The 25,156-nt window shown below is 41.2% G+C and overlaps 1 protein-coding gene across 2 annotated transcripts in view; it reads right to left on the bottom strand.

Annotated features, from left to right (window-relative positions):
• RAI14 (retinoic acid induced 14) overlaps positions 1–25,156 on the bottom strand; it is a 130,968-nt gene that overhangs the window by 41,712 nt on the left and 64,100 nt on the right. For both annotated transcript variants that reach the window (XM_077816732.1, XM_077816733.1), the window contains one exon: positions 19,369–19,499. In XM_077816732.1, coding sequence (XP_077672858.1) covers positions 19,369–19,499 — 131 coding nt within the window. The remainder of the gene's footprint in view (positions 1–19,368; positions 19,500–25,156) is intronic.

Here is a 25,156-nt window from a genome sequence, read left to right as displayed (position 1 = left end):
AAATATTTTAGGGTGTTTTCTACATTTTCAAATATATCGATTTCAATTACAACACAGAATACAAAGTGTACGGTGCTCACTTTATATTTATTTTTTATTACAAATATTTGCACTGTAAAAATGATAAAAGAAACTGTATTTTTCAATTCACCTCATAAGTACTGAAGTGCGACCTCTTTATCATGAAAGTGCAACTTACAAATGTAGTTTTTTATTACATAACTGCACTCAAACAAAACAACGTAAAACTTTAGAGCCTACAAGTCCACTCACTCCTACTTCTTGTTCAGCCAAGAGAAGAGAAACAAGTTTGTTTACATTTACGGGAGATAATGCTGCCTGCTTCTTGTTTACAATGTCACCTGAAAGTGAGAACAGGTGTTTGCATGGCACTGTTGTAGCTGGCATTGCAAGATATTTACATGCCTGATGCGCTAAAGATTCATATGTCCCTTGATGCTTCAACCACCATTCTATTCTGTGTTGTAACTGAAATTGATATATTTGAAAATATAGAAAAACATCCAAAAATATTTAATAAATTTCAATTGGTATTCTATTGTTTAACAGTGTGATTAATCACAATTAATTTTTTAAAATCAATATTAATTTTTGAGTTAATCGCATGAGTTAACTGTGATTAATTGATAGCCCTAGTTTAAAGACTTCAAGTTACAGAGAATTCACCATTTACACAATTTTAAACTAGCAAGTGACCTGTGCACCATGCTGCAGAGGAAGGCAAAAAAACCACAACTCCCAGGGTCTCAGCCAATCTGACCCAGGGGAAAATTCCTTCCCGACCCCCACATATGGCGATCGGTTAGATCTTGAGCATGTAGGCAAGACCCACCAGCCAGGCACCTGGGAAAGAATTCTCTGTAGTAACTCAGAGCCCTCCCCATTTAGTGTTCCATCACCAGCCCCCCAAGTATTCAAAGTATCCTAAACAAAGGGTGTTTGACACATCTTGATTCTAACCCAGACATGTGGTGGACAAAACCATTGGCAACTTTAATGGTGATGGGGGTGGGGAAGGAGAGAAGAGGGAGAGACGGGGGACGGGACACGACCCAAAGTCTGAAGGGATACAGAATGGAGAAGTACTTCTTCCTTCCCTTACTGATCCACACTGAACCCTTTCAATGGCACATGCTTTTGTAAAGTCTCTGAAAATAAGGAAGGATTTATTTATACTTTTCAGGCTGTGGAGCACCGCAGTCTACTGTGCAAACTGAATTTCAATAATAAGAGAATTTTGAATCAAAACTATTTCAGAAATCAATACACCTGATCAAAATCCTGAAGGCACCTATGGTTAAAAACGTTACTTGATAGGCAAAGCCTACTTGACATTAAAAAGCTTCTTCGGCCTTGTCTACACTACCAAGTTTTGTCGCCCAAAACTGCCTTTTGGTGACAAAACAGCAAGAGCATACGCACTACAAATTGGACTTCTGTCGCGAAAAACGCCCAGTTTTGGCAACAAAAAACTTCCACCCCTACGAGAGACTTTTGTCTTTTTCCCCTCCCTTTATTGTCAACAAAGAGCCAGTGTCGACACTGCTGATTGTTTTGTTGACAGAACTGGCTTCCGCCAATATCCAGACGTGAAAGTAACTGAGGACACTTACCAGTACAGGGCAAGGCAGCTCCGGCCCCTGGAAGGGGCGGGGCTGTGGGGTCAGCATCCGCCAGCCAGCCCTTCCAGGCTGCCTGGCCCGCACTGCCTGGGGCTCCTGTGTTGATTTAAAGAGCCCGGGGCTCCGGACGCCGCTGCTGCCCTTTTAAATCGCTGGCCCCAGTGCAGCTGCTCCCTTTGTTGCCCCCCCCCCCCCACCCGTCGGCGGCTGCATTGCTCACACTGTCGAAGATGGTGTCCCCAATGTGGGCATGATCTGTCAACAGAGAGAGCAAGTGTGAATACACTTTGGTGATTTTTGTTTTGTCGACTTTTGGGTGTCGACCTAAGTTTTGTCAACAAAACTTGGTAGTGCAGACAAGCCCTTACTGTATCCTTACTTAAATGATGCAACTTCCCAAACAAAAATATTCTTCAAGAGCTTCGTATCTGATACCTTTAACAAACTGTTGCATTCCACATGCAGCTCATTTGCTTCACATCACTTAACATACACACGGGGCAAACCAATCTTGTTTCTGTTTTGCTAAGTCTAGAAACTAAAAATTAAAAACTAGAAATTTCACAGTTAATGTCACTGAACCTTCAAGCATCAGCACCTCTGAGAAGATACACAGCTTAAAAAATAATCAGTTATTCAAGTGCTGAATAAATTCTGCCATGTTTAGTCTTTCTGGAATCCTGTCAGCATCACACAATCCCAGGCCAGTGACCAGTCACTTTCAGTTACACCATTTACGGGGAAAATCCTGCATCTTTATTAATAGACTTGCTTCCAATCCTTAATATTTTAAATACTGCAATCATATAGGACTTGCTAGTCTATTAGTGCAAAACAAATAAAAATACACGAGAGACAGACACACTCACCACCCCCCTACCAAAACTGCTCCATTACGGACAAACTCCAACAAACATGCACTTCCCTCACGACAGATGTGCCAGTGTTAAAATGATCTGTTAAAGGGAGAGCAGAAGGGGACATGAAGTGAGGTCCTAGCACAGGTTCTTTAACACTGTTTTGCAAACTGAAGTCAATTTAGCTGCTGAATAGAAATCTACATATGGCATTTGTCATAAATGTAAAGGGAAGGGTAAACCCCTTTAAAATCCCTCCTGGCCAGAGGAAAAATCCTCTCACCTGTAAAGGGTTAAGAAGCTAAAGGTAACCTCGCTGGCACCTGACCAAAATGACCAATGAGGAGACAAGATACTTTCAAAAGCCGGGAGGAGGGAGAGAAACAAAGGGTTTGTGTCTGTTGGTATGCTGCTTTGCCGGGGATAGAACAGGAATGGAGTCTTAGAACTTTTAGTAAGTAATCTAGCTAGGTATGTGTTAGATTATGATTTCTTTAAAAGGCTGAGAAAAGAACTGTGCTGAATAGAATGACTATTTCTGTCTGTGTGTCTTTTTTGTAACTTAAGGTTTTGCCTAGAGGGATTCTCTATGTTTTGAATCTAATTACCCTGTAAGGTACCTACCATCCTGATTTTACAGGGGTGATTCCTTTACTCCTATTTCTATTAAAAGTCTTCTTGTAAGAAAACTGAATGCTTTTTCATTGTTCTCAGATCCAAGGGTTTGGGTCTGTGGTCACCTATGCAAATTGGTGAGGATTTTTACCAAACCTTTCCCAGGAAGTGGGGTGCAAGGGTTGGGGGGATTTTGGGAGGAAAGACGTGTCCAAACTATGTTTCCCAGTAAACCCAGTTAGAGTTTGGTGGTGGCAGTGGCTATTCCAAGGACAAAAGATAAAATTAATTTGTACCTTTGGGAAGTTTTAACCTAAGCTGGTAAAAGTAAGCTTAGGAGGTTTTCATGCAGGTCCCCACGTGGGGGAGGAACCTTGACAGCATTGTATATATTTATTACAGTGAAGGCCATTATTTCCACACTGTGTTCACTGCATCTCTTTTCAAGAGTGCATTTGATAAATGTGGCCTTTTCATAAAGAGCAGGCACTCCGTAAGGGGCACAACACGCACACAACAGGGCAAAGACTAGCTTGTGACAAATAGTTAAAGAATATTTGTTAAGATAGGGGATGGTTTATTTTTCAGGCCTCAGATCTGGCATCTCAAACACTTCTATAAACTGATGGATGAATTTTAAATATTTATTGTAAAAAGCAATCCATCACTGACGTGAATAAATGAAATTAACCACAGTGTTTGTTCTCAACTTCCTTTACCGGCTGCACTGCAGCAGCTGTAAATATTTAAAAAATGAAAGTGGCTACAAGAGCTATGCTGACTTCAGTGATGTTAGCACACAGCTATTCTGTCACTTAATAGATAAGCTGAAGCTGTGAAGAGAAAGCAGCTATGTTAGCTTCAACTCTAACTCCTCCCTCCCTCTGTAAGAGGAACAGAAGGGTGATGGAGGACTTTTGTCAAAGAAAAGCAGACACCACTTACAAACAGCAACCAAATATTTTTCCCTCCGAGTGTCACAGGAAAGTAAAACTAAGGGCTTGTCGACACTTACAGTGTTACAGCTGCACTCAGGCAGCTGCCCACTGCAGCGCTTCAGTGATGCTGCTACCTATGCCAATGGGAGAGCTTCTCCTGACCCCCCCCGCCCCATCCAAGAGGCGGTAGAAGCCCTGCTGTCGACGTAGTGCAGGAGTTAGGCTGACATCCCTGTGTTGTAGCTATAGCAACATAAAATGCTTGTGCAGACCAAGCCTAAGATTCTAAATAGTTAGAGACTGATGTTTGTTTTTGTTCATTGTCTTTAATGATGAGAGTTTTTAGGGTGGGATTTTCAATGGGGCCTATGAGAGAAGGGGGTTCGATTCTCATGAAGTCTCAATATAATGCTTAACTTGTCTTGCTTTCTCTCACCCTTAACCGTATCTAGAGCATACCCCAGTGCACGACAGCCTCAGAAGCATACGAGATTCCAGGTAGTTAGCAGGAACACAGAACAAATATTCACGTAGTTCAGGACTAGAGTTTGTTCCTGGTATATATGTATTCACAGGGCAAACCTTCATAAAGTTGTGCAAAAGCAGCTACAAAAGCTCTCAATCCCAATTCAAAATTGCCCTCAATTCTCAAATCAAGAAGTCAATATCCATCAGGACTCAGTGAGCTGCCCCATGAACTGGTTTTTCTGTAGGTCAAGCGCAGCCTCCAGCGATGCCCCTGACCTTAGCAGAGAGCAGGACCTAAGCACCCCAAATATGTAAAACTCTCTTCATGCCAGTGAAGGCCCCACATACCTTTTCAACAACAGTAAATAATCTGGAATGACTCACAGAATTCTGTTTATACTGTCTCCCACCTGTGACTTGTGCATGAAGAATCTTGTTTCAGTCACATCAAGGTAGAAGAGATTAATAAAGGAGAGCCTGCTGAAGGGCTGTTTTCTTAACGGGAGGGAGGTGATGGTGCCAGACAGTGCAGGAGCTTGTAGACTGTAGACTCCTGATCTTAGCCCTCAATTTCAGCAAAAATATACACCCAGCTGCTGTTCAGAGGTTTTGGGGATCCCAGAAGCCTTATTTTTCTCTCAACTTGTGATCCAACAATCTCACTTTTACAAGAAGTTTTCTTTGGCAGGACTTGTTGCCACATTACTGTTGACTCCCACTGGAAGTCTGAGATTGGAGAACTTCCTATACATTTATTATTACCTGTAAGACCAAGAGATCAAACTTTTTGATGAACTGAAATTTTGTGGCAGATTATCCTTTTAAAGTCATGTGATTGTTATAACTGCCCATAGTGAATCTCCTGAAGGCTAGCATCACGGTTCAGAACAGAAGAAGCACTCCGCAGGGAAAAAGGCTAACGTAGTGCCCATCTTTAAAAAAGGGAAGAAGGAGGATCCTGGGAACTACAGGCCAGTCAGCCTCACCTCAGTCCCTGGAAAAATCATGGAGCAGGTCCTCAAGGAATCAATTCTGAAGCACTTAGAGAAGAGGAAAGTGATCAGAAACAGTCAGTATGGATTCACCAAGGGCAAGTCATGCCTGACTAATCTAATTCCCTTCTATGATGAGATAACTGGCTCTGTGGATGAGGGGAAAGCAGTGGACGTGTTGTTCCTCGACTTTAGCAAAGCTTTTGACACGGTCTCCCACAGTATTCTTGCCAGCAAGTTAAAGTAGTATAGGCTGGATGAAGGTGGGTAGAAAGTTGGCTAGATTGTCGGGCTCAATGGGTAATGATCAATGGCTCTATGTCTAGTTGGCAGCCGATATCAAGTGGAGTGCCCCAAGGGTCGGTCGGTCCTCAGGCCAGTTTTGTTCAATATCTTCATTAATGATCTCGAGGATGGTGTGGATTGCACCCTCAGCAAGTTTGCAGATGATACTAAACTGGGAGGAGTTGTAGATACGCTGGAGGGTAGGGATAGGATACAGAGGGACCTAGAAAAATCAGAGGATTGGGCCAAAAGAAATCTGATGAGGTTCAACAAGGACAAGTGCAGAGTCCTGCACTTAGGACGGAAGAATCCCATGCATTGCTACAGACTAGGGACTGAATGGCTAGGCAGCAGTTCTGCAGAAAAGGACCTAGGGGTTATGGTGGACAAGAAGCTGGATATGAGTCAACAGTGTGCCCTTGTTGCCAAGAAGGCCAATGGCATTTTGGGCTGTATAAGTAGAGGCATTGCCAGCAGATCGAGGGACGTGATCGTTCCCCTCTATTTGACATTGGTGAGGCCTCATCTGGAGTACTGTGTCCAGTTTTGGGCCCCACACTACAAGAAGGATATGGAAAAATTGGAAAAGTCCAGTGGAGGGCAACAAAAATGATTAGGGGACTGGAACACATGACTTATGAGGAGAGGCTGAGGGAACTAGGATTGTTTAGTCTGCGGAAGAGAAGAATGAGGGGGGATTTGATAGCTGCTCTCAACTACCTGAAAGGGGGTTGCAAAGAGAAGGATCTAGACTATTCTCAGTGGTAGCAGATGACAGAACGAATGGTCTCAAGTTGCAGTGGGGGAGGTTTAGGTTGGATATTAGGAAAAACTTTTTCACTAGGAGGGTGGTGAAGCACTGGAATGCGTTACCTAGGGAGGTGGTGGAACCTCCTTCCTTAGATATTTTTAAGGTCAGGCTTGACAAAGCCCTGGCTGGGATGATTTAGTTGGGGATTGGTCCTGCTTTGAGCAGGGGGTTGGACTAGATGACCTCCTGAGGTCCCTTCCAACCCTGATATTCTATGACACTATGAATTAAAAGGCTACAGTTTTGAAATGCTGGTTTTGTTCTTTGGCGTTACAAGACTTGGAAGGGGGATAAAATTCAAGAAACATGAGGGTGAACTGCTTAAAAATGTTTAGGACCCTAGTACAGGGTGCTGTGTTCCTGCTCACCTTTACGCCGAACTGAATATTCTTCCTTCTGGTTGTGCTTTTTCAAAGACATTACTTATATTATATATAGACAGATAAAGATATATAGATATAGAAAGGAGATAGAGATAGAGAGTGCGAGCTCAGGAGACAGGTATTTAGCTTTTGAAGTACTCAATACTCCTAGCACAGGGATTTTCAAAACTGTAGTGCATAATCTTGATGTTCCATTCTCTGACTTCACAACAATTTTTAAAGAAAGCAGTAAGTCCACCAATAAAGTTTGGAAACTGCTGTCCTAACATATGGGCCCTTAAAGTAGGGATCACAACCCTCATGGTGGTCACGAACGGGTCCAGGATGTCGCAACCATCCTCCCCTTGTTTATGGCTAAACAGAAGGAAGTCCTGAGATTACAACAAGGGAATCCCAAATCATTCTGTTGTTACACGGGGTCATGGGATCATGGAAAAAGGGTGAGACCAACTGGGTAGAAAATTAATTTAAAATATTTATTTTATTGTGTGAAAATCTAACACAAAACTGTTACAATTGCATCTGGTGCTAATAGCATTGAAAAAACATGGATGTCCTTATTTGAGTTTTAGTAAGTTGGCATCCCAAGAACATGTGTTCTTATATTGCAGCTCAAAGAACAGTACATGTTTCAAGTTTACTGGGTTTTTAAACGTCAAATGCATCAGACTTAAAGCAACAGCTAAGAACTACCTGTAAAAATTTTTTTTAAAAAATGCATAATACCAAGACTCACCATTTACAAAGGAAGTAGCCCTAAAAAAGGATGGGTAAACTTATACAGCCTAACTCTAATTTTCCAGGCTACTGCATAACGAATTTGGTTGCTTTAGTTAAGTCTTAAAACAGAGCGATAGTAAATATAGAGGTATTGTCCTATTTCCCAGTAACTGCATTATTTAGATTGTAAGATTTAAATCACATCTGACCAAAAAGACAACACATTATCCTACCCTTCAGAGAGAAAGAGGAATGAAATTGGGTGATGTGCAAGAAAGAATAGACAGTTCAGAGTTCATACTTATTTTCAATTGAGATTTTGCCATTGCTGTTGAAGAAAAAAAAAAAGAACTGTAAGGAAGCTAGCATAAAGCATTTAGAGAAATACAAGCCAGGTAAATAAGCAGTCACCAGTTCTGTCTACTGCCTGGGGACTATTTTTGAAGGTTTATGACTCGCGAAAATAAAGATTACCTCATGTTGCTCCCTTTTATGTGTCTGTTAGTGCCCTAGATTAAAGCAGTAAGCAAGGAGCACCCAGTTGGCATAATCAAAATCTGCAAGCACAGCACATTTTCTGCCTCAACCTTTGGAAACATTTTAAACAACAGTGGCCTATTAGAATGGCACTGCTTATATAAAACTACATAGGCTGCCTGAAGCTGAATGAATCATCTGATCCTTGGCCAATGAGTTCAGGGGTGGCTCAACTGTTAAACTGGAACAAGGCTTAGAAAGACATGCACCTCAGAAGAGCATGATAATTATTATCTAACTGATAATAAAGTGGAACAGATTATAAAAAGCTATTAATTATATGATCCAGGAGTGGAAAAAACAATTATAAATAGAACAGGCAGCCTAGTATTTATTATTGTGACCTTCAGAACGTTCCATGTAATCTACAGGGTGCAATGTGCATGGAAGGGACTTGTGCAGTGGAAGTCTCTCAATGCTCAGAGCTAGTCAGATAAAGTTAAAGGTTAGTCCTTAAAGACTGCATTATAAACACCCCTTCCTCCCAAAAAGCTGAGAAAAATACGTTCAGTACGACTAGGGTTTCAGGTCTTCAAAAGTGGCCACCACACTTAAGTTTTAGAAATTGATGTTGAACCTACAAAAGTTTTTCCCTCTTAAATGAATTTTTCTAGATTCCTCCTGGCTTTTGACACAATTTTTTACAGTCATATTACACACATAGGAGTTATGAAAGGACACAAGAAGATTAAAATACCATTTCCTGAAAGAAAAGGAGTACTTGTGGCACCTTAGAGACTAACCAATTTATTTGAGCATAAGCTTTTGTGAGCTACAGCTCACTTCATCGGATGCATACTGTGGAAAGTATAGAAGATCTTTTTATACACACAAAGCATGAAAAAATGGGTGTTTACCACTACAAAAGGTTTTCTCTCCCCCCACTCCACTCTCCTGCTGGTAATAGCTTATCTAAAGTGATCACTCTGCTTACAATGTGTATGATAATCAAGGTGGGCCATTTCCAGCACAAATCCAGGGTTTAACAAGAACGTCGGGGGGATGGGGCGGAAGGGGAGGATAGGAAAAAACAAGGGGAAATAGGCTTGAATAGAGGCTGGGAGTGGCTAAGTCATTATGCAAGGTAAGCTAAGTTAATTGTATCCAATTTGCAAATGAATTCCAATTCAACAATCTCTCGCTGGAGTCTGATTTTTGACATTTTTTTGTTGTAATATCGCAACTTTCATGTCTGTAATTGCGTGACCAGAGAGATTGAAGTGTTCTCCGACTGGTTTATGAATGTTATAATTCTTGACATCTGATTTGTGTCCATTTATTCTTTTACGTAGAGACTGTCCAGTTTGACCAATGTACATGGCAGAGGGGCATTGCTGGCACATGATGGCATATATCACATTGGTGGATGTGCAGGTGAACGAGCCTCTGATAGTGTGGCTGACGTTATTAGGCCCTGTGATGGTGTCCCCTGAATAGATATGTGGGCACAGTTGGCAACGGGCTTTGTTGCAAGGATAGGTTCCTGAGTTAGTGGTTCTGTTGTGTGGTATGTGGTTGCTGGTGACTATTTGCTTCAGGTTGGGGGGCTGTCTGTAGGCAAGGACTGGCCTGTCTCCCAAGATTTGTGAGAGTGTTGGGTCATCCTTCAGGATAGGTTGTAGATCCTTAATAATGCGTTGGAGGGGTTTTAGTTGGGGGCTGAAGGTGACGGCTAGTGGCGTTCTGTTATTTTCTTTGTTAGGCCTGTCCAGTAGTAGGTGACTTCTGAGAACTCTTCCTGCTCTATCCATCTGTTTCTTCACTTCCGCAGGTGGGTATTGTAGTTGTAAAAATGCTTGATAGAGATCTTGTAGGTGTTTGTCTCTGTCTGAGGGATTGGAGCAAATGCGGTTGTATCGCAGAGCTTGGCTGTAGACGATGGATCGTGTGGTGTGGTCAGAGTGAAAGCTGGAGGCATGTAGGTAGGAATAGCGGTCAGTAGGTTTCCGGTATAGGGTGGTGTTTATGTGATCATCGTTTATTAGCACCGTAGTGTCCAGGAAGTGGATCACTTGTGTGGACTGGACCAGGCTGAGGTTGATGGTGGGATGGAAATTGTTGAAATCATGGTGGAATTCCTCAAGGGCTTCTTTTCCATGGGTCCAGATGAGGAAGATGTCATCAATATAGCGCAAGTAGCGTAGAGGCGTTAGGGGACGAGAGCTGAGGAAGCATTGTTCTAAGTCAGCCATAAAAATTTTGGCATACTGTGGGGCCATGCGGGTACCCATAGCAGTGCCACTGATTTGAAGGTATACATTGTCCCCAAATGTAAAATAGTTATGGGTAAGGACAAAGTCACAAAGTTTATCCACCAGGCTAGCCGTGACATTATCGGGGATAGTGTTCTTGACGGCTTGTAGTCCATCTTTGTGTGGAACGTTGGTGTAGAGGGCTTCTGCATCCATAGTGGCCAGGATGGTGTTATCAGGAAGATCACCGATGGACTGTAGTTTCCTCAGGAAGTCAGTGGTGTCTCGAAGGTAGCTGGGAGTGCTGGTAGCGTAGGGCCTGAGGAGGGAGTCTACATAGCCAGACAATCCTGCTGTCAGGGTGCCAATGCCTGAGATGATGGGGCGCCCAGGAGTTCCAGGTTTATGGATCTTGGGTAGTAGATAGAATATCCCAGGTCGGGGTTCCAGGGTGTCTGTGCGGATTTGATCTTGTGCTTTTTCAGGGAGTTTCTTGAGCAAATGCTGTAGTTTCTTTTGGTAACTCTCAGTGGGATCAGAGGGTAATGGCTTGTAGAAAGTGGTGTTGGAGAGCTGCCGAGGAGCCTCTTGTTCATATTCCGACCTATTCATGATGACAACAGCACCTCCTTTGTCAGCCTTTTTGATTATGATGTCAGAGTTGTTTCTGAGGCTGTGGATGGCATTGTGTTCTGCACAGCTGAGGTTATGGGGCAAGTGATGCTGCTTTTCCACAATTTCAGTCCGTGCACGTCGGTGGAAGCACTCTATGTAGAAGTCCAGTCTGCTGTCTCGACCTTCAGGAGGAGTCCACCTAGAATCCTTTTTGTAGTGTTGGTAGGGAGGTCTCTGTGGATCAGTATGTTGTTCAGAGGTGTGTTGGACCAACAGGAGAGTGGGTTTGTGGGGGGAGGGGGGCGGTGAGAAAACCTGGATTTGTGCTGGAAATGGCCCAACTTGATTATCATACACATTGTAAGCAGAGTGATCACTTTGGATAAGCTATTACCAGCAGGAGAGTGGGGTGGGGGGAGAGAAAACCTTTTGTAGTGGTAAACACCCATTTTTTCATGCTTTGTGTGTATAAAAAGATCTTCTATACTTTCCACAGTATGCATCCGATGAAGTGAGCTTTAGTTCACGAAAGCTTATGCTCAAATAAATTGGTTAGTCTCTAAGGTGCCACAAGTACTCCTTTTCTTTTTCGGAATACAGACTAACACAGCTGTCACTCTGAAACCTGTCATTTGCTGAAAATTACTTGATAAAACTTAATTAACTGATGCAGTCAATTTACAGGAAGTGAAGAAAAAGGTATGCTCCTTTAAAATTCAAATCTGTTATAATATCCTATTGAAAGAGAAACAGTTTTAGGATTTCCACTAGCATGTCACAAGTACTAGCTAGATTACATGTACAAATACATTTTATTCAACGTCTTCATTCATTTACCTAAACTGGTTTTCACTGCAACAGTCTTTTCCCCCCTCAAAGAGAAAATATTATGGCTATAGCATATTCAGTCTACATTCAAGGATCCCTTTAGATAATAAAGAACAGCCCCAATAAGAAAAAAAAGTTTTCCTCCCCAAAACAACAGGGCCACTTGATTTTTTAAAATTCTCATATCCCTCAAGATATTGTATGGGCAAGCAGATGTGTGTTTTAAAAAGAAAACAATTGGCAATAATTCTTGCTTCTTCTCCTCCTTTGCTTAAGTTAAGGAGAATATGCAAAATAAAATCACCCTGAAGAGAAAGTCCATCACTATGCCAGCACTTGCATCCAGACAACTCTTTATTGAGTAACTAAGCTATGATGACTTGAGTTTCTCACCCTGTCCCTTTTTGGGAGGCAGAAGTGAGCGTGATTTTTTCAGTAGCAGAAAGTCAGAGGAAAAAAACGGTTTGCATGAAGGAGTGAAATGAGTGGCACAGTGCTCAACTGACCATAAATGAATACTGTATACAAGATAAGTGTATAAGGGTATGGACGTGGAATATACTCTGTACTATGTTTTCAGTTTAGCTTTTGGGCCATAAGTGTCCTGGTTCATATGAATTATATAACCTATCTAGAGAGATCTCTCCATTGAGTATTATTGACAACATATTTCAGAGTAGCATCCGTCTTAGTCTGTATCCGCAAAAAGAAAAGGAGTACTTGTGGCACCTTAGAGACTAACCAATTTATTTGAGAATAAGCTTTCGTGAGCTATAGCTCACTTCATTGGATGCATAATCATAGAATCAGTGTAGGACTGGAAGGTACCTCAATAGGTCATCTAGTCCAGTCCCCTGCACTCAAGGAAGGATTAAGTAATAACTAGACCAGCGGTTCTCAAAGTGTGGGTTGGGACCCCATTTTAATCGGGTCGCCAGGAATGGCAGACTTGCTGGGGCTCGGGGCTGAAGCCAAAGTCTGAGCCTTACTGCCCAAGACTGAAGCCTTCAAGCTTTGGCGCCCCTCAGAGTGACAGAGCTTTGGCCCCCTTGCCTGGAGTGGTGGGGCTCAGGCTTTAGTCCCCCTTCCCGGGATCATGTAGTAATTAATTTTGGTTGTCAAAAGGGGGTTGCGGTGCAATGAAGTTTGCGAAACCCTGAACTAGATCATTCCTGACAGGTCTAACCTGTTCTTAAAAACCTGCAAGGACAGAGATTTCACTATCTTCCCAGGTAATTTGTTCCAGTGCTTAATTACCCTAACAGTTAGGAAGTTTTTCCTAATGTCCAACCTAACCACCCTTGCTGCAATTTAAGCTCATTGCGTCTTGTCGTATCCTCAGAGGTTAACAAGAACAATTTTCATTCTCTTCCTTGTAACAACCTTTTACAGGTTTGGAAACTATTATGTTCAGTCTTCTCTCTCTTCTCCAGACTAAACAAACCCAATTTTTTCAATCTTCCCTCACAGGCCATGTTTTCTAGACCTTTCACCATTTTTGCTGCTCTCCTCTGGACTTTCTCCAATTTGCCCACATATTTCCCAAAATATAGCATCCAGAACCGGACACAATACTCCAGTTGAGGCCTAATCAGTGCATAGTAGAATTAGGAAGAATTACTTCTCATGTCTTGCTTACAACACTCCTAATACATCCCAGAATGACGTTTACTTTTTTTGCAACAGTGTTATACTGTTGACTCATACTTAGCTTGTGATCCACCATGACCCCCAGATCCCTTTCTGTAATACTCCTTCCTAGGCAGTCATTTCCTATTTTGTATGTGTGCAACTGATTGTTCCTTCCCTAAATGGAGTACTTTGCATTAGTCCTTATTGAATTTCATCCTATTTACTTCAGGCCATTTCTCCAGTTTGTCCAGATCATTTTGAATTTTAATCCTAACCTCCAAAGCACTTGCGACCCCTCCCAGCTTGGTATTATCTGCAAACTTTATAAGTGTTCTCTCTATGCCATTATCTAAATCATCAATGAAGATATTGAACAGAACCAGAGCCAGGACCGATCCCTGCGGGACTCCACTCAACATATCCTTCCAGCTCAACAGTGAACCACTGATAACTACTCTCTGGGAACGGTTTTCCAAGCAATTATACACCCACCTCACAGTAGCTCCATCTAAACTATATTTCCCTAGTTTATTTATGAGGAGGTCATGCAGGACAGTATCATAAGGCAAGATGTCCCACATCTACAGCTTCCCCCCATCCACAAGCCTTGTTACCTTGTTTAAGAAAGTGATCAAGTTGATCCGACATGATTGGTTCTTGACAAATCCCTGTCGACTGTTACTTTGGGACACCCAAAGTAAATGCATTTTTGGAGGCTTCTAGGCTTTTCTTGGTGCCAACGTCAGCATTTAACATGCACTGATGCAAGTGCAGCTAGAATTTTATTAAGATCTAGTGTTTCAAGTTAATAATAGCCATAAGGATTTAATTCTAGTCTAGTTCAATACCTTGTAGAAACAAGCAAAGCTTAACAGTAATGTGCTGTGGCATAGAGACAAAACAGGTTTAGGACAGGGCAATGCTGCCATTTATACATCACAACTCATATGCAAATTTTTTTCAACAGCAGTTTCTTTAAGTTATCCACCATTTGCAAGCTTGGACTAGTGGAAAGTTTGGTATATGAATTAACCTTTAATGAAACTTAAAGGCCCCCCTAATGTGAGGGCCTTTTTTGAGGGCTTTAGATGGTCAACATCCAAATCTGAAAGAAACATTTAGCTTAGAGAAACTGCACAAAAACAAGATCCAGTAGACTAAGACTACAATGAATCATTGTGGAGATGATGCTAGATCAGTGGTTCTCAAACTTCTGTACTGGTGACCCCATTCAAATAGGAAGCCTCTGAGTGCAGAAACTGAAGTCACTTTTTAATATATTTAGCACCATTATAAATGCTGGAGGCAAAGCGGGGTTTGGGTTGGAAGCTGACAGCTTGCAACCCCCCCAGGTAATAACCTTATGACCCCCCGACCTCTAGTTTGAGAGTCCCTGTGCTAGACAGAGTAAGCATTTAATTGCAAACATGTTTGCCAAACGTTTGATCTAGCATAAGAAGGACCAAAGGAGCCTATGCCAAAAGGGGATTTGCCCAATGAAGCTCATTTACATACATTTGTTTATCAAAAGGACCATCTTAAAGGAAATTAAAATCCTGCACGTCTTTAAAGCCCTGAAGCATCAGTCTCACCAAACTGTAAAATACATTGCTGGGAGAGTTCCTCTAACTTGCAGAGGGAGTTTTGGCAAGAATAAGTGGTACTGAGGCATCATCATGGCCCTCTGCACCCAAATTTCACCAGGAAAAGGTCCTAATTAAGTGATGACTTAGTCGAGAGCTGGAATATCTCGTCCCCTTCTCCATTTCATCCTAAATTGGCAACTGTACAACCTCTTTGGCAACATGTACATCCTAGTAGTCAATATCCATTCTGCCTGGTTTAGTATTAACTTATTTTTGTTTTGTCCTTTGTGACGAATGAGAATAAATTATTCCTTTCCTCTTTACAAGTGCCCCACTTCACAACTGTAGACAGTGATGTCTCTCGATGGAGCATGCCTACATTTCTTAATAAAGCTCATTTTCAAAAAAAGTTTTTGTAACTAGTTGCTCTTCTCCCATTTGTTTAAAAAGAGTGTCCAAAACTGAATGTCGTGTTGCAATATAGATTTAATCAGTATCAAATGGAATGATCTCTCTTCCTGTTCTCTAGGACCCATTAATGAAAAAAGGACAAAGACAAAAGATCTTAACAGGAATAGGAGATTGGGGCGAAGAAAGGAACATCTTAAGGGAAAAAAATAATGCACTAGGTCAACCAAATCTGTAATGCAAAACAGCATACTTCATAATGTTACACTCTAATGCACATTCCATCATAATGAAGTGTTTAATCCCCTCATGTAATTTGTTACATAATTTAATCCATTATGTTCTTCTGAATCATCACCTTCAGCCTAATTATGTAAACTACTTAGTACATCAGTATAAACTCACAGGGATCAATAAATCATGCATCCAAATAGTCTGAATCTCTCAGACCCGATGCTAGAATGCAACTAATGCACAACGTGGAATTGGAGCATAGCTGTGATCCCCTACTGTCCAAGGACACATTCCAACTGGCCCTGTTGGCCTTTCTGCTGATATACCCAGGCAGTGTTTATCCTCATAAGGATTATAAAACCCTCATTTCCATTAAGTTAAAGCGGTGGTGAAAAGTTAGTAGATATGTGGGACACGAAGGATCAGAAAAGAAAAATTTTAAACTGTCCCTTTCCCCAAAATGGAGAGCTGCTGTTTCAACAGCCATTTTAGGTCTCCTCCCACTTTTAATGCACTTTCTAAATGAGTGAGCTAAAGTGGGCCCTATTTAATAATCCAGATTTTCTTCCTTGCTCTGCTAAATTTTAAGAAGACAGAGCAAGTTAAAAATGGCTGCTGAGGCACAAACTGGTGCTGTAAGGGCAGCCAGAATTCTGGGGTCTGCTTTAAGTTGAAAACTTACCGGCCTTTAAACTTTACAGAATGTGAAGCACTGAATACGATGGCTGTGAAAAAGCAGGCTTCAAATAAATCTTAAAAGAAAGCCAGAAAAAATGCACATACTGAATACAATATTAAAGAGCAACTCCCCCCCCCGCCCATGTTTTCACTTATTCCACTACGACATATTTTCCATGCTAAAAGAATATATTGCGTATATCCCACATTTTTTAAAAGGCTTTTTAAAACAGTTTCAAAATTACGTCAAACACGAACTAATGAGCCATAGTCCAAGAACAAAAGGCCACACCAAGGTACAGTATTAATGACATGGTGCACTTCTCCAGATCAGCTTCTCAGTTTTTCATTTGTCAGAGTTGCTATCCATTGGGTCAGCACTAAGACAACTTGCGCATGTCTGCTAAACTCCTCACTACATTTAATGGGGAACGAGGATTGAAAGCAGGGTCCTGCACAAGGCATAACTGGAGCCATATAAATGGACTTGCCTTTGTTCCGACACACTCATTTTCACTGACACCACTGCATGAATACTTTAAATCAAGTGCTAGGTAAGCGGACACACTGAACTACAGAGAACGCAGATCTTTAAATCACCAGTCTAGATTTGTTCCATTCATTTAGGATCACATAGCTGTTTCAGTGTTAGTATAGGATAGCAAGCGTCTTCCCAGATACTAAACGTGACAGCTTGCAGGATATCCCTCCAGGGCTGGGAAAGAAAACAGCGTCAGAAACCAATTCATACTATATTTGAAATCTACAAAAAACCTCAGTAGAGTCAGGCAGTTGAACCAGAACCAGATTGAGCTGGTATTTTATTTGAACCAGAACTGAACCTGAACCATAAATGTGTTCTATCTACTGAACCTGAAGAGAAAAAAATTTGGGTTACCGCTTAAAACAAAGGTTCAGCAATTTTTAAGCTTCAATTTTTTAAAAATAAATCTACAGTGATCTTATTTTCATTACTAAACGAGACAACAAAGTAACAAATGGGCATGTGATTGCCACCAGGAAGGCCTGCCTCCGTATAATGAGAAGAGAATGAGACTAGAAGGAGGTCAACGCACAAGAAGAGGGAGGGAGAGGGAAAGCTCAAGGAGCTGCCTGTACACCAGGAGGCAGCAAGGGGACCAGGAAATAGATAAACAATATCTGAGACACCCATTCCCACCAGTCCCCAGGGAGAGAGAAGAGGTGGAATGATCCCTGGGCCAAGAAGTTAATAACTCTTCAAGCCCAAGGAAAAAGGTAATGGCTCCCCAACCCTTCTCCCTCTTAGACAGGCCTCCTCTCACCATCCCCATCCCCTGGGGCAGCTCCTCCCTCCAGTTGCCCCAAACTCAAATGTATCCTTTCACCAGAGGTCCAGTATAACACAGCAAATATTAGAAGATGTTATTTTAGTTTGCTAAAATAAATTGTTCATAAAAATAACTGCGTTATTTGACAACACAGAAACGCTAGGAAGATACTCAAGCAAAGTTAAAAAAAATCAAAATAGTTTCAGCTCTTTTTTGAGATTACGTCCACTGAGATTAAAATTTGATTTGAACCAGTTCAAAGTGGTAACCAAACTCGGTTGTTGTTTTCTTTGGTGGCTTGAAGTGGAACTGAACCCGAACACACTGAATGCAACTGAACCCGAACAAAACCAAAATAAATACCGGTTTGACTCCCTCAGTAGAAGAAAAGGTTATAGCGGATACAGTGGAGTTAATTCTGAAAAAGAAACTGGCTCTAAATTATAGTTTTATTTAATTTATGATTGGGTAAAAATGAGGACATTAGACATATCTAATGAAAATAGCTGTTGAAGTACTTCAGTTGTATCTTTTGAATTATCTCAAATTATTTGTTTAAAAAGAAAAAGGTGCATGTAAGTTCAAATAAAACCCATATTAAAATATGGAAACGCCCACTTGAAGAAACTAGAACACACAGACTTCTATGGTAAGAAAGTCTCAAGTCATCATTGCCATCATTTAATATTCCTCATATGCAGAACAGAAATAGAATAGAAGTGGCAAACTGAAACAGACCAAGTGGGAAGCACAGCATGACTCCATAAATACAGCCTAGGGTAGTACCATAGAACTTGGTAGAAATGGTTTTGTGTTGCCTCTCCCAAGACAGGATGATTGCCGCGCCCCCCCCCCCCACCTGCAATCTTTAAAAGCCTTTTTTCTCATGGGATGCCAGGCTGTGAGCGATTTCCTCATTTGTTCATGTTTTCTATATGATATCAAAAGGAAAGGTTTGAGGGACAGACTGTAATCCCCTGCGCTCCCGTAAGCAAGTTAGGAAGTTTTCACAAGAGGAGAAAAAGGAAAAAGGGGTAGGGAAGAGGGGAGTAAATGCCACATTCACTTTTCCAAAGGGATGAAGAGCTCTTCTGCACAGGCGCTGTTCTCGAACACCAATCACAATGGGAAGCCCAGTGCTTTAGGTTCTGTAAGGCTTAAATCCCTGTTACAATATTATGGATTCAAAGCATTAAAGCAACTACCATTTCAGTTTTGCAGTGTAACTAAACCAAACCTGCATGGGGGAAAGTAGCCCCAAAGGTTTAATGAAATACCATTCTGCCTGTTTGGAGCCTGCACCATAGAATGTGGACATCCCAAAATGCCAAAAGTCCCTTCCCGAGGGAGCTGCCAATCAGCCCAGCAATCTAGACCCATGTCACCAAATGGCCTGAAATTCTAAATAGATATTTTAAGTACAAACTGTAAATACAGCTCTGGAACAGAAAAAAATTGTTTAACCTGTAATGCATTAGGACGAAGGGAAAGAGGGACCATTTTCAGGCTGATCATTATTTTGTAGTTGCAGCTACTAAGGCCAATTTGCAAATGGAACGTGCTCCCAGCGAATGGTCTCAGTCTTCCTCATCCCTTGAGGACACTGAAAAAAAGTTTTAAAAGTAGGTAGACTTACGCAGTTTTGCCATCACTATCCTGTTTGGTGGCACTGGCTCCCTTTTTCCCCAGCAGTGAAGCCACTTTCTCTGGATCTCCATTCTCCACAGCTTGCAGCAGCCGGTCGTCATTCTTATTCCACTCGTTAGTCTGCAGTAAAAGAAATATTTAAGAGAAATCAATGCCAGCAATGTTTCCATGCTGCGCTGAATAACTATGCATACGTTTGCCATCTATCACAGTTAAAATAAAAGCCAAGCAAGAAACCACACACTGAAGAGCTGGCACTTGATAAAGACCCCTATGAATAACTTAAAATGGATCATGTGGTGCATGATTTCAAGGACTAGCAATAGCTCAAGTCAGATCAGATGGATTTCTTTTAAACTAGTGAGATGAGGAGTGAGTGCACTGCAATTTTTTAGGTCAATCCCAGTCGGTCAATCTACAGCACAGCACTTAAAGGAGAGAGCTAGCGTAGAAAAGTTGCTCTGTAAAGCAGTACTGCAGAACTAAATCCATTTGGCCCCTCATTAAGATTCAATGAGGTTTATACATGAACTCTTCACTTCTCTAGTTCATTGTTTTTGTTTTAGAGCTGTGCTGGAGTTGCCAGGAGCTACCTTTTTAATCCCATGATACACGAGACAAGACTACCTGGGAGGCATACCCTTAGCTGATTCAGCAAACAAAAGCCCCCTCCCCATACCACTGTGTGCCTGTAGAAATCTTTTCAAGAGAAGCATTTTCTGCAGCTCCCAGTAGCACAGCAGACCAATAGGCGGAGAGATCTCCCTTTGCAGATTATAACCACTTGTATTGCATTTTTATTCCCCTGCCACGTGTAAACCTCTAACCCAGACAGGTATTCCAGCCCTACCTTAGAATGCTGCAGACAAGAGAACACCACCAAGTATTTTAATCTTTACCAAACAATCCATTAGTCCCCTTTCTCTGGAGGGGTCTTTTCTCTGATTAGAGACAGAAGATTGCACATTCTGGATCATTTTAGGGCACAAGGACCACTTAAAAAACAAAACAGAGCACCAGAACCTCATTCCCTGTACTTGAACTATGGATCCAGTTGGCCAATGGGGAGGAGAGTGGGAACACACACCTGTTTGATTACCCCCAAAATCCCTTCTACATCCCCACCTTACAACCAGGAAGAACACTAAACTATAATCCCAGCAAGAGAGTCTTCTGTTTGCACAGAAGTCAAAGCCTTTTTTTTTTTTACACTAACATTACACATCCAGTGAAGAGGCTCTTTAAATAGACTACGGTTGTTCCCAACAACAGTTAGCTCTTGAACACAAATGCTCTCAGGAGGTACTACATCAGAACCAGATCAGTGCCTTTTTGATAGGTGCTGAATCCACATTAGTGGGTCACTTGGAAAACCTGCAGCCTATGAAACTCTTAGGCATGGAACTCTCCACAGTGACAGACAAGCAATCACGGAGCCTAGTTTTCCCAATGGACCAGAAATATTGATGTTTCTCTGTTTACATGTGTGCAAAATGAGTCAGGGTTCTCACTAATCTAAATTAGGTGCATGCTAGGTATAAAAGCACAACTAAAGACATCCTGAAAAATGGAATGGGTAGAAGCTGGTCAGAAAGAGCATGAGCCTGCACACATGCATACTTCAGTCAAAGTCTTCAAAAATACAGTTCAAGTAATTTCTTATGGGAACAGAAGCATCAGGTCTGAAGATAACCTATAAGTTACTGGGAGTTGAAAAACTCCAAGCAGAGTGAGCAATTAGGACGGGCAAGCAGACAGACAGCATGTGAAGGGACTGAGTCTGGAACGAGGGGAGCCAGGAACAGCAGTGGTGTCAAAGGGAAGTGGCAAGCAGACAAAGGAGGAAAGCGCACTGGGAGCCTGTGGAGTGCAAGTGAGATGGCTAGTCCAGCATATTATATTCTTAATATGGAGCACAGCTGTAGCATACGCTATTGTAGAATCTAAAGCATTAGTTATACCAGCAAATTTTGATTCTCTCTTGCAAACAGACTAAAATGAAGCTTGTCAAAAATTTTTTAAAGGATAACTAAAAGGACTCTCCACCTAAAAGTTACTTTTCTGTCTTACCTGTAATAGTAGTTAAAAAAATCCATCACCTAAGATTACTGTAAGATTTCTCTGTTTTTCAGTTTGTTTACCCTGTGTGTTTGACTGCAATTTGTGTACAACTAGCTTACTGGGTTAACTTACCCTTATGGATTTTTTTTTTACAAAACAGGGAGAAAAAAATATTTTTTAGAATTGGAAAGTGTGATGGTAAAGTTACAAAAACTAGCATTGGAATTCCAAGGCAGAAGCAACACCTGCAAGTATTTCATTAATTTTTTTGAAATGGAGTAGATTTTAAAATTGACAGTGCCCCTTTAAACTTGGCAACATGAAACACTAACCTACATTTCCACAAAAGGAAGATGAAAGGACCTAATCTTTAAGCACGTTTCATGTCCTGAAATGACCAGTTCTAGTTCTCAAATATTGGAGATTAAGCTACAGGAAAAACATTAAGATTAAGACTGTTACTGAAAATCCTTGGCAGCATGAACCTTGATATAACTACAGGGCTGCTCAATAGTTTAGAATATAATCAAATCCTGCAGAACCAGTTAAAGAGGGGATTTAAATATTAACCTATAGCAAGTAACTAAAATTGAAACGTTGTTTGATTATATGCCAACGATTACTTTGGCAGTATTCTGTCATATGCAAGTCACCACGCTAGAACCCCAACGCCATACACAGTTTATTCTAATCCTGATTTCAGTTTTTTAATTTCTCCCTAGTGTGGTAGTGACACTAAGATCACTGTATGCAAGAGGCACTGATCCCATGTTCACAGTCACATGCCTCATTAAAATTTCAGACCTGATTTCAATATAGCTGGGTCCTAAAATTATGTGCCGATATTCATCTAGTGTGAAAGATGTGCATGAAGATTTACAGACCTTAAACTTGTAAAGCATGAAGTGTTTTGAATCCAGCTCTTATTCTGTACAATGGTGCCAAGCTTATTTTAACAACAAAACATTGTACAGTACAGAATTACTCTTTTAAAAAGGAGAGGGGCAGTACTTTATCTTGTAATACTCAGTTTTCAACCTTTTTTTTCATAACACAATGTATGCACATATATTATACAACTGAGATTGGAGAAGGGTTGCATTGTTCACCTGATAGCTCCTATTAACACGTGAAACTGCTAAGGTGATTCTACTCTACCTAAAAATTAAACAGTCTTGAACTTGGACAAGTTAATTAATGCTCTCTCTCTCAGGGAGAAAACTTATCTTTGTTAATCGGACATGAATATCAAGACTACAAGGTTACTGACATACTGACTATTTAAAAAAGAAAGGGTAATTTTTCCTTTTTGAGGGGAAGGAAGTAGATGGTGGAGGTAGAGCAGCAAGATCTATATTTGGATATAGCAGAATGAGCACAGTGAAAACAGCTTCTCAAACTATTTAATACCTCCTCTTCTCACCACTGAAGCTATTCCTAGTTTTAGCAATCCTGAGTCATGGAGAATGGGCCACTACACTAATCAGCTTGAATTAATTTGGCCAATTATATGATTTTAAGATTTTTTTAAATGAAAGTATAACCATATTTTTGACACATATATTTAAGATCACTTAACACATTAACTAATAGTGTACAACAGGTGCATTCTACTTTAAAAGGCTAACTAACCCCTTTTAAATTACTGTTTAGAAAGTAGTCCCTTCTCTATACTCAAGCAGGAATGAACTCATTGAAGTTATAGTTAGGATACAAGGCCTGTTATGTTTTTAAACTGGATCAAAAGTTATATTCATTTAAATGTAATGAAAATTATATGAATCTCTGAGAGACACCAGCATATTAGCAAAATGAAGTGACAGATGGTAACCTTATACTATGCTACAGTTGTCACCTAAAACAGAAACTAGATACCTATAAAGTATACTTTAGACAATTTGGTACTTTTATTTATTTTTCCTCACCTTTGTATTTAAAATCACTAATATGCTTAAGAATAAACAGAAAAACACCATGAAAATCCTCAAGACCTCTAGCTTAAGAATGAACTCCACCCCACAATCCATCTCTTTGCTCAGTCTATCCACTGCCTCCTGTAAAGCCTGGGAGAAGAGAAGTCCAGCAGCATACCCTGACGGTCACCATACCTGGGATCTGGCAGACTAATAGGTGAGTGAGGCAGATAATTTTGAAGTAAAGGCCCTCAGTGTAGAACACTGCTGCTAGCCGACTTGCATTGAAGCGTGTGGACTGTAAGAACTGAGTACTTCATGTAGCCAGGATCCAGTCATCAACTGGTACCCAAGACAGATCATGAAATACAGGTCTCTGAACAGAGGCCAAGACATTTTCCACTAGGAACAATTTCTGAATCTCTTGAAGGCTTAGCCTGAGGGCATTGTAGTAACCCAATCAATGACCATGGAGACGCCTACCTGCAAGGAAACAGAAAGCACTTTTGATAACTGTCACTGCCCAGGTATTTAGAAGCAGTCAGGGATCCAATAACTTTTGCAACAACTGGGAGGCAAACCCAGCACCCTCACTCCAGGGTGCACATACAGTTTCTACCTTTTCCCCCGCACGGTATTTCACTCACTCTGAGTGCTGCCATTCCTTTCTGCGTTGAGTTTTATCCAGCTAGCCCTCATCTATACCCAAAAATCTCCATTAGATACCAGGCAAGTGATTCCGCTACACTAGCAGGCAGGAAGAGATGGTAATGTAAGAATGGGTGTCAGCGCCCTGATGAAGTCATAGGCTCATGGACTCCCCTATAAACACTGAACAGGAAGGATAGCAAGATGGAATCCTGGGGGGAACCCTGTATATGAGCACTCAGGACAAAAGAGAAAGGCCTGACCCAATATCCATTAGAGTCAATAGAGAGGCTCCTTTTGATTTAAAATGTTTTGAATCAGGGAGTAATTCTTAATTCCTCAGTTCTCCCAGAAGGAACGGATTGGAGCCACATATCCACATTCTCACTAACAAAAAAACAAAAAACAAAACAAAGAAAAACACCCTGTTCTCAAAAAGGGTGGCGGAGAATTGTGCTGGCACTGATTTGTAGTTAGCAAAAAATTCTCCATCAGTGGACTGGGGTTGAGCAGCACTAGTGCTGTGACTGGTATAAACATGTATACAGGGGGAAGAGGATGTGATGCTGTATGACTGAAATATGACCACAAATATCATTAATATTGGCACTGTTAGACAATTGCAACAAATCTTCTACAAAGTATATCATGAAAGGTGTCAATGGAAAATTTATGATTTGCTAAATAAGATTGTCCTGCATGTGCCCCATTTTTGCATTTTGAAAAGGTGAACCCTAGTTCACCTAGTTCCCACCTACCTAACTACCCTTTCAGCCACCCTCAACACTCACCTACCGAATTTTTGGCACCTCCATGACCAGTCACAGCCAGTGCTCAAGGTAAGGCACGTTGACCGTAAGCTTAAATTTATGCTTATATGCAAGTTATTTGAAAATATACAAGTTAGCACATTAAGTAATTTGAATGAGATCTTCCAGGAGGTTAAAACACATTGACAGGTTGGGGTCTGTGGGAAAGCTTGTCCTGCTGTGGCTGTGCTGTCAATACAGAGGACTTCATTCTCCAGTAGTACTGTTAATCTAACCCCTTTCTGCAGCAACATATGTACAGGAATTTTTTTAAGCAATGTTTATGGCTAAAAGCAAATGTATGAATATGCAGATTGGCAAATGGAATAATTTGAAAGGCACATCT

This window comes from Eretmochelys imbricata, chromosome 5 (assembly GCF_965152235.1).
Source record: "Eretmochelys imbricata isolate rEreImb1 chromosome 5, rEreImb1.hap1, whole genome shotgun sequence".
NCBI classification, from domain to species: Eukaryota; Metazoa; Chordata; order Testudines; family Cheloniidae; genus Eretmochelys; species Eretmochelys imbricata.
Note: the sequence above shows the minus strand (reverse complement) of the source record. Positions and strands in the feature narration are given on the sequence as shown.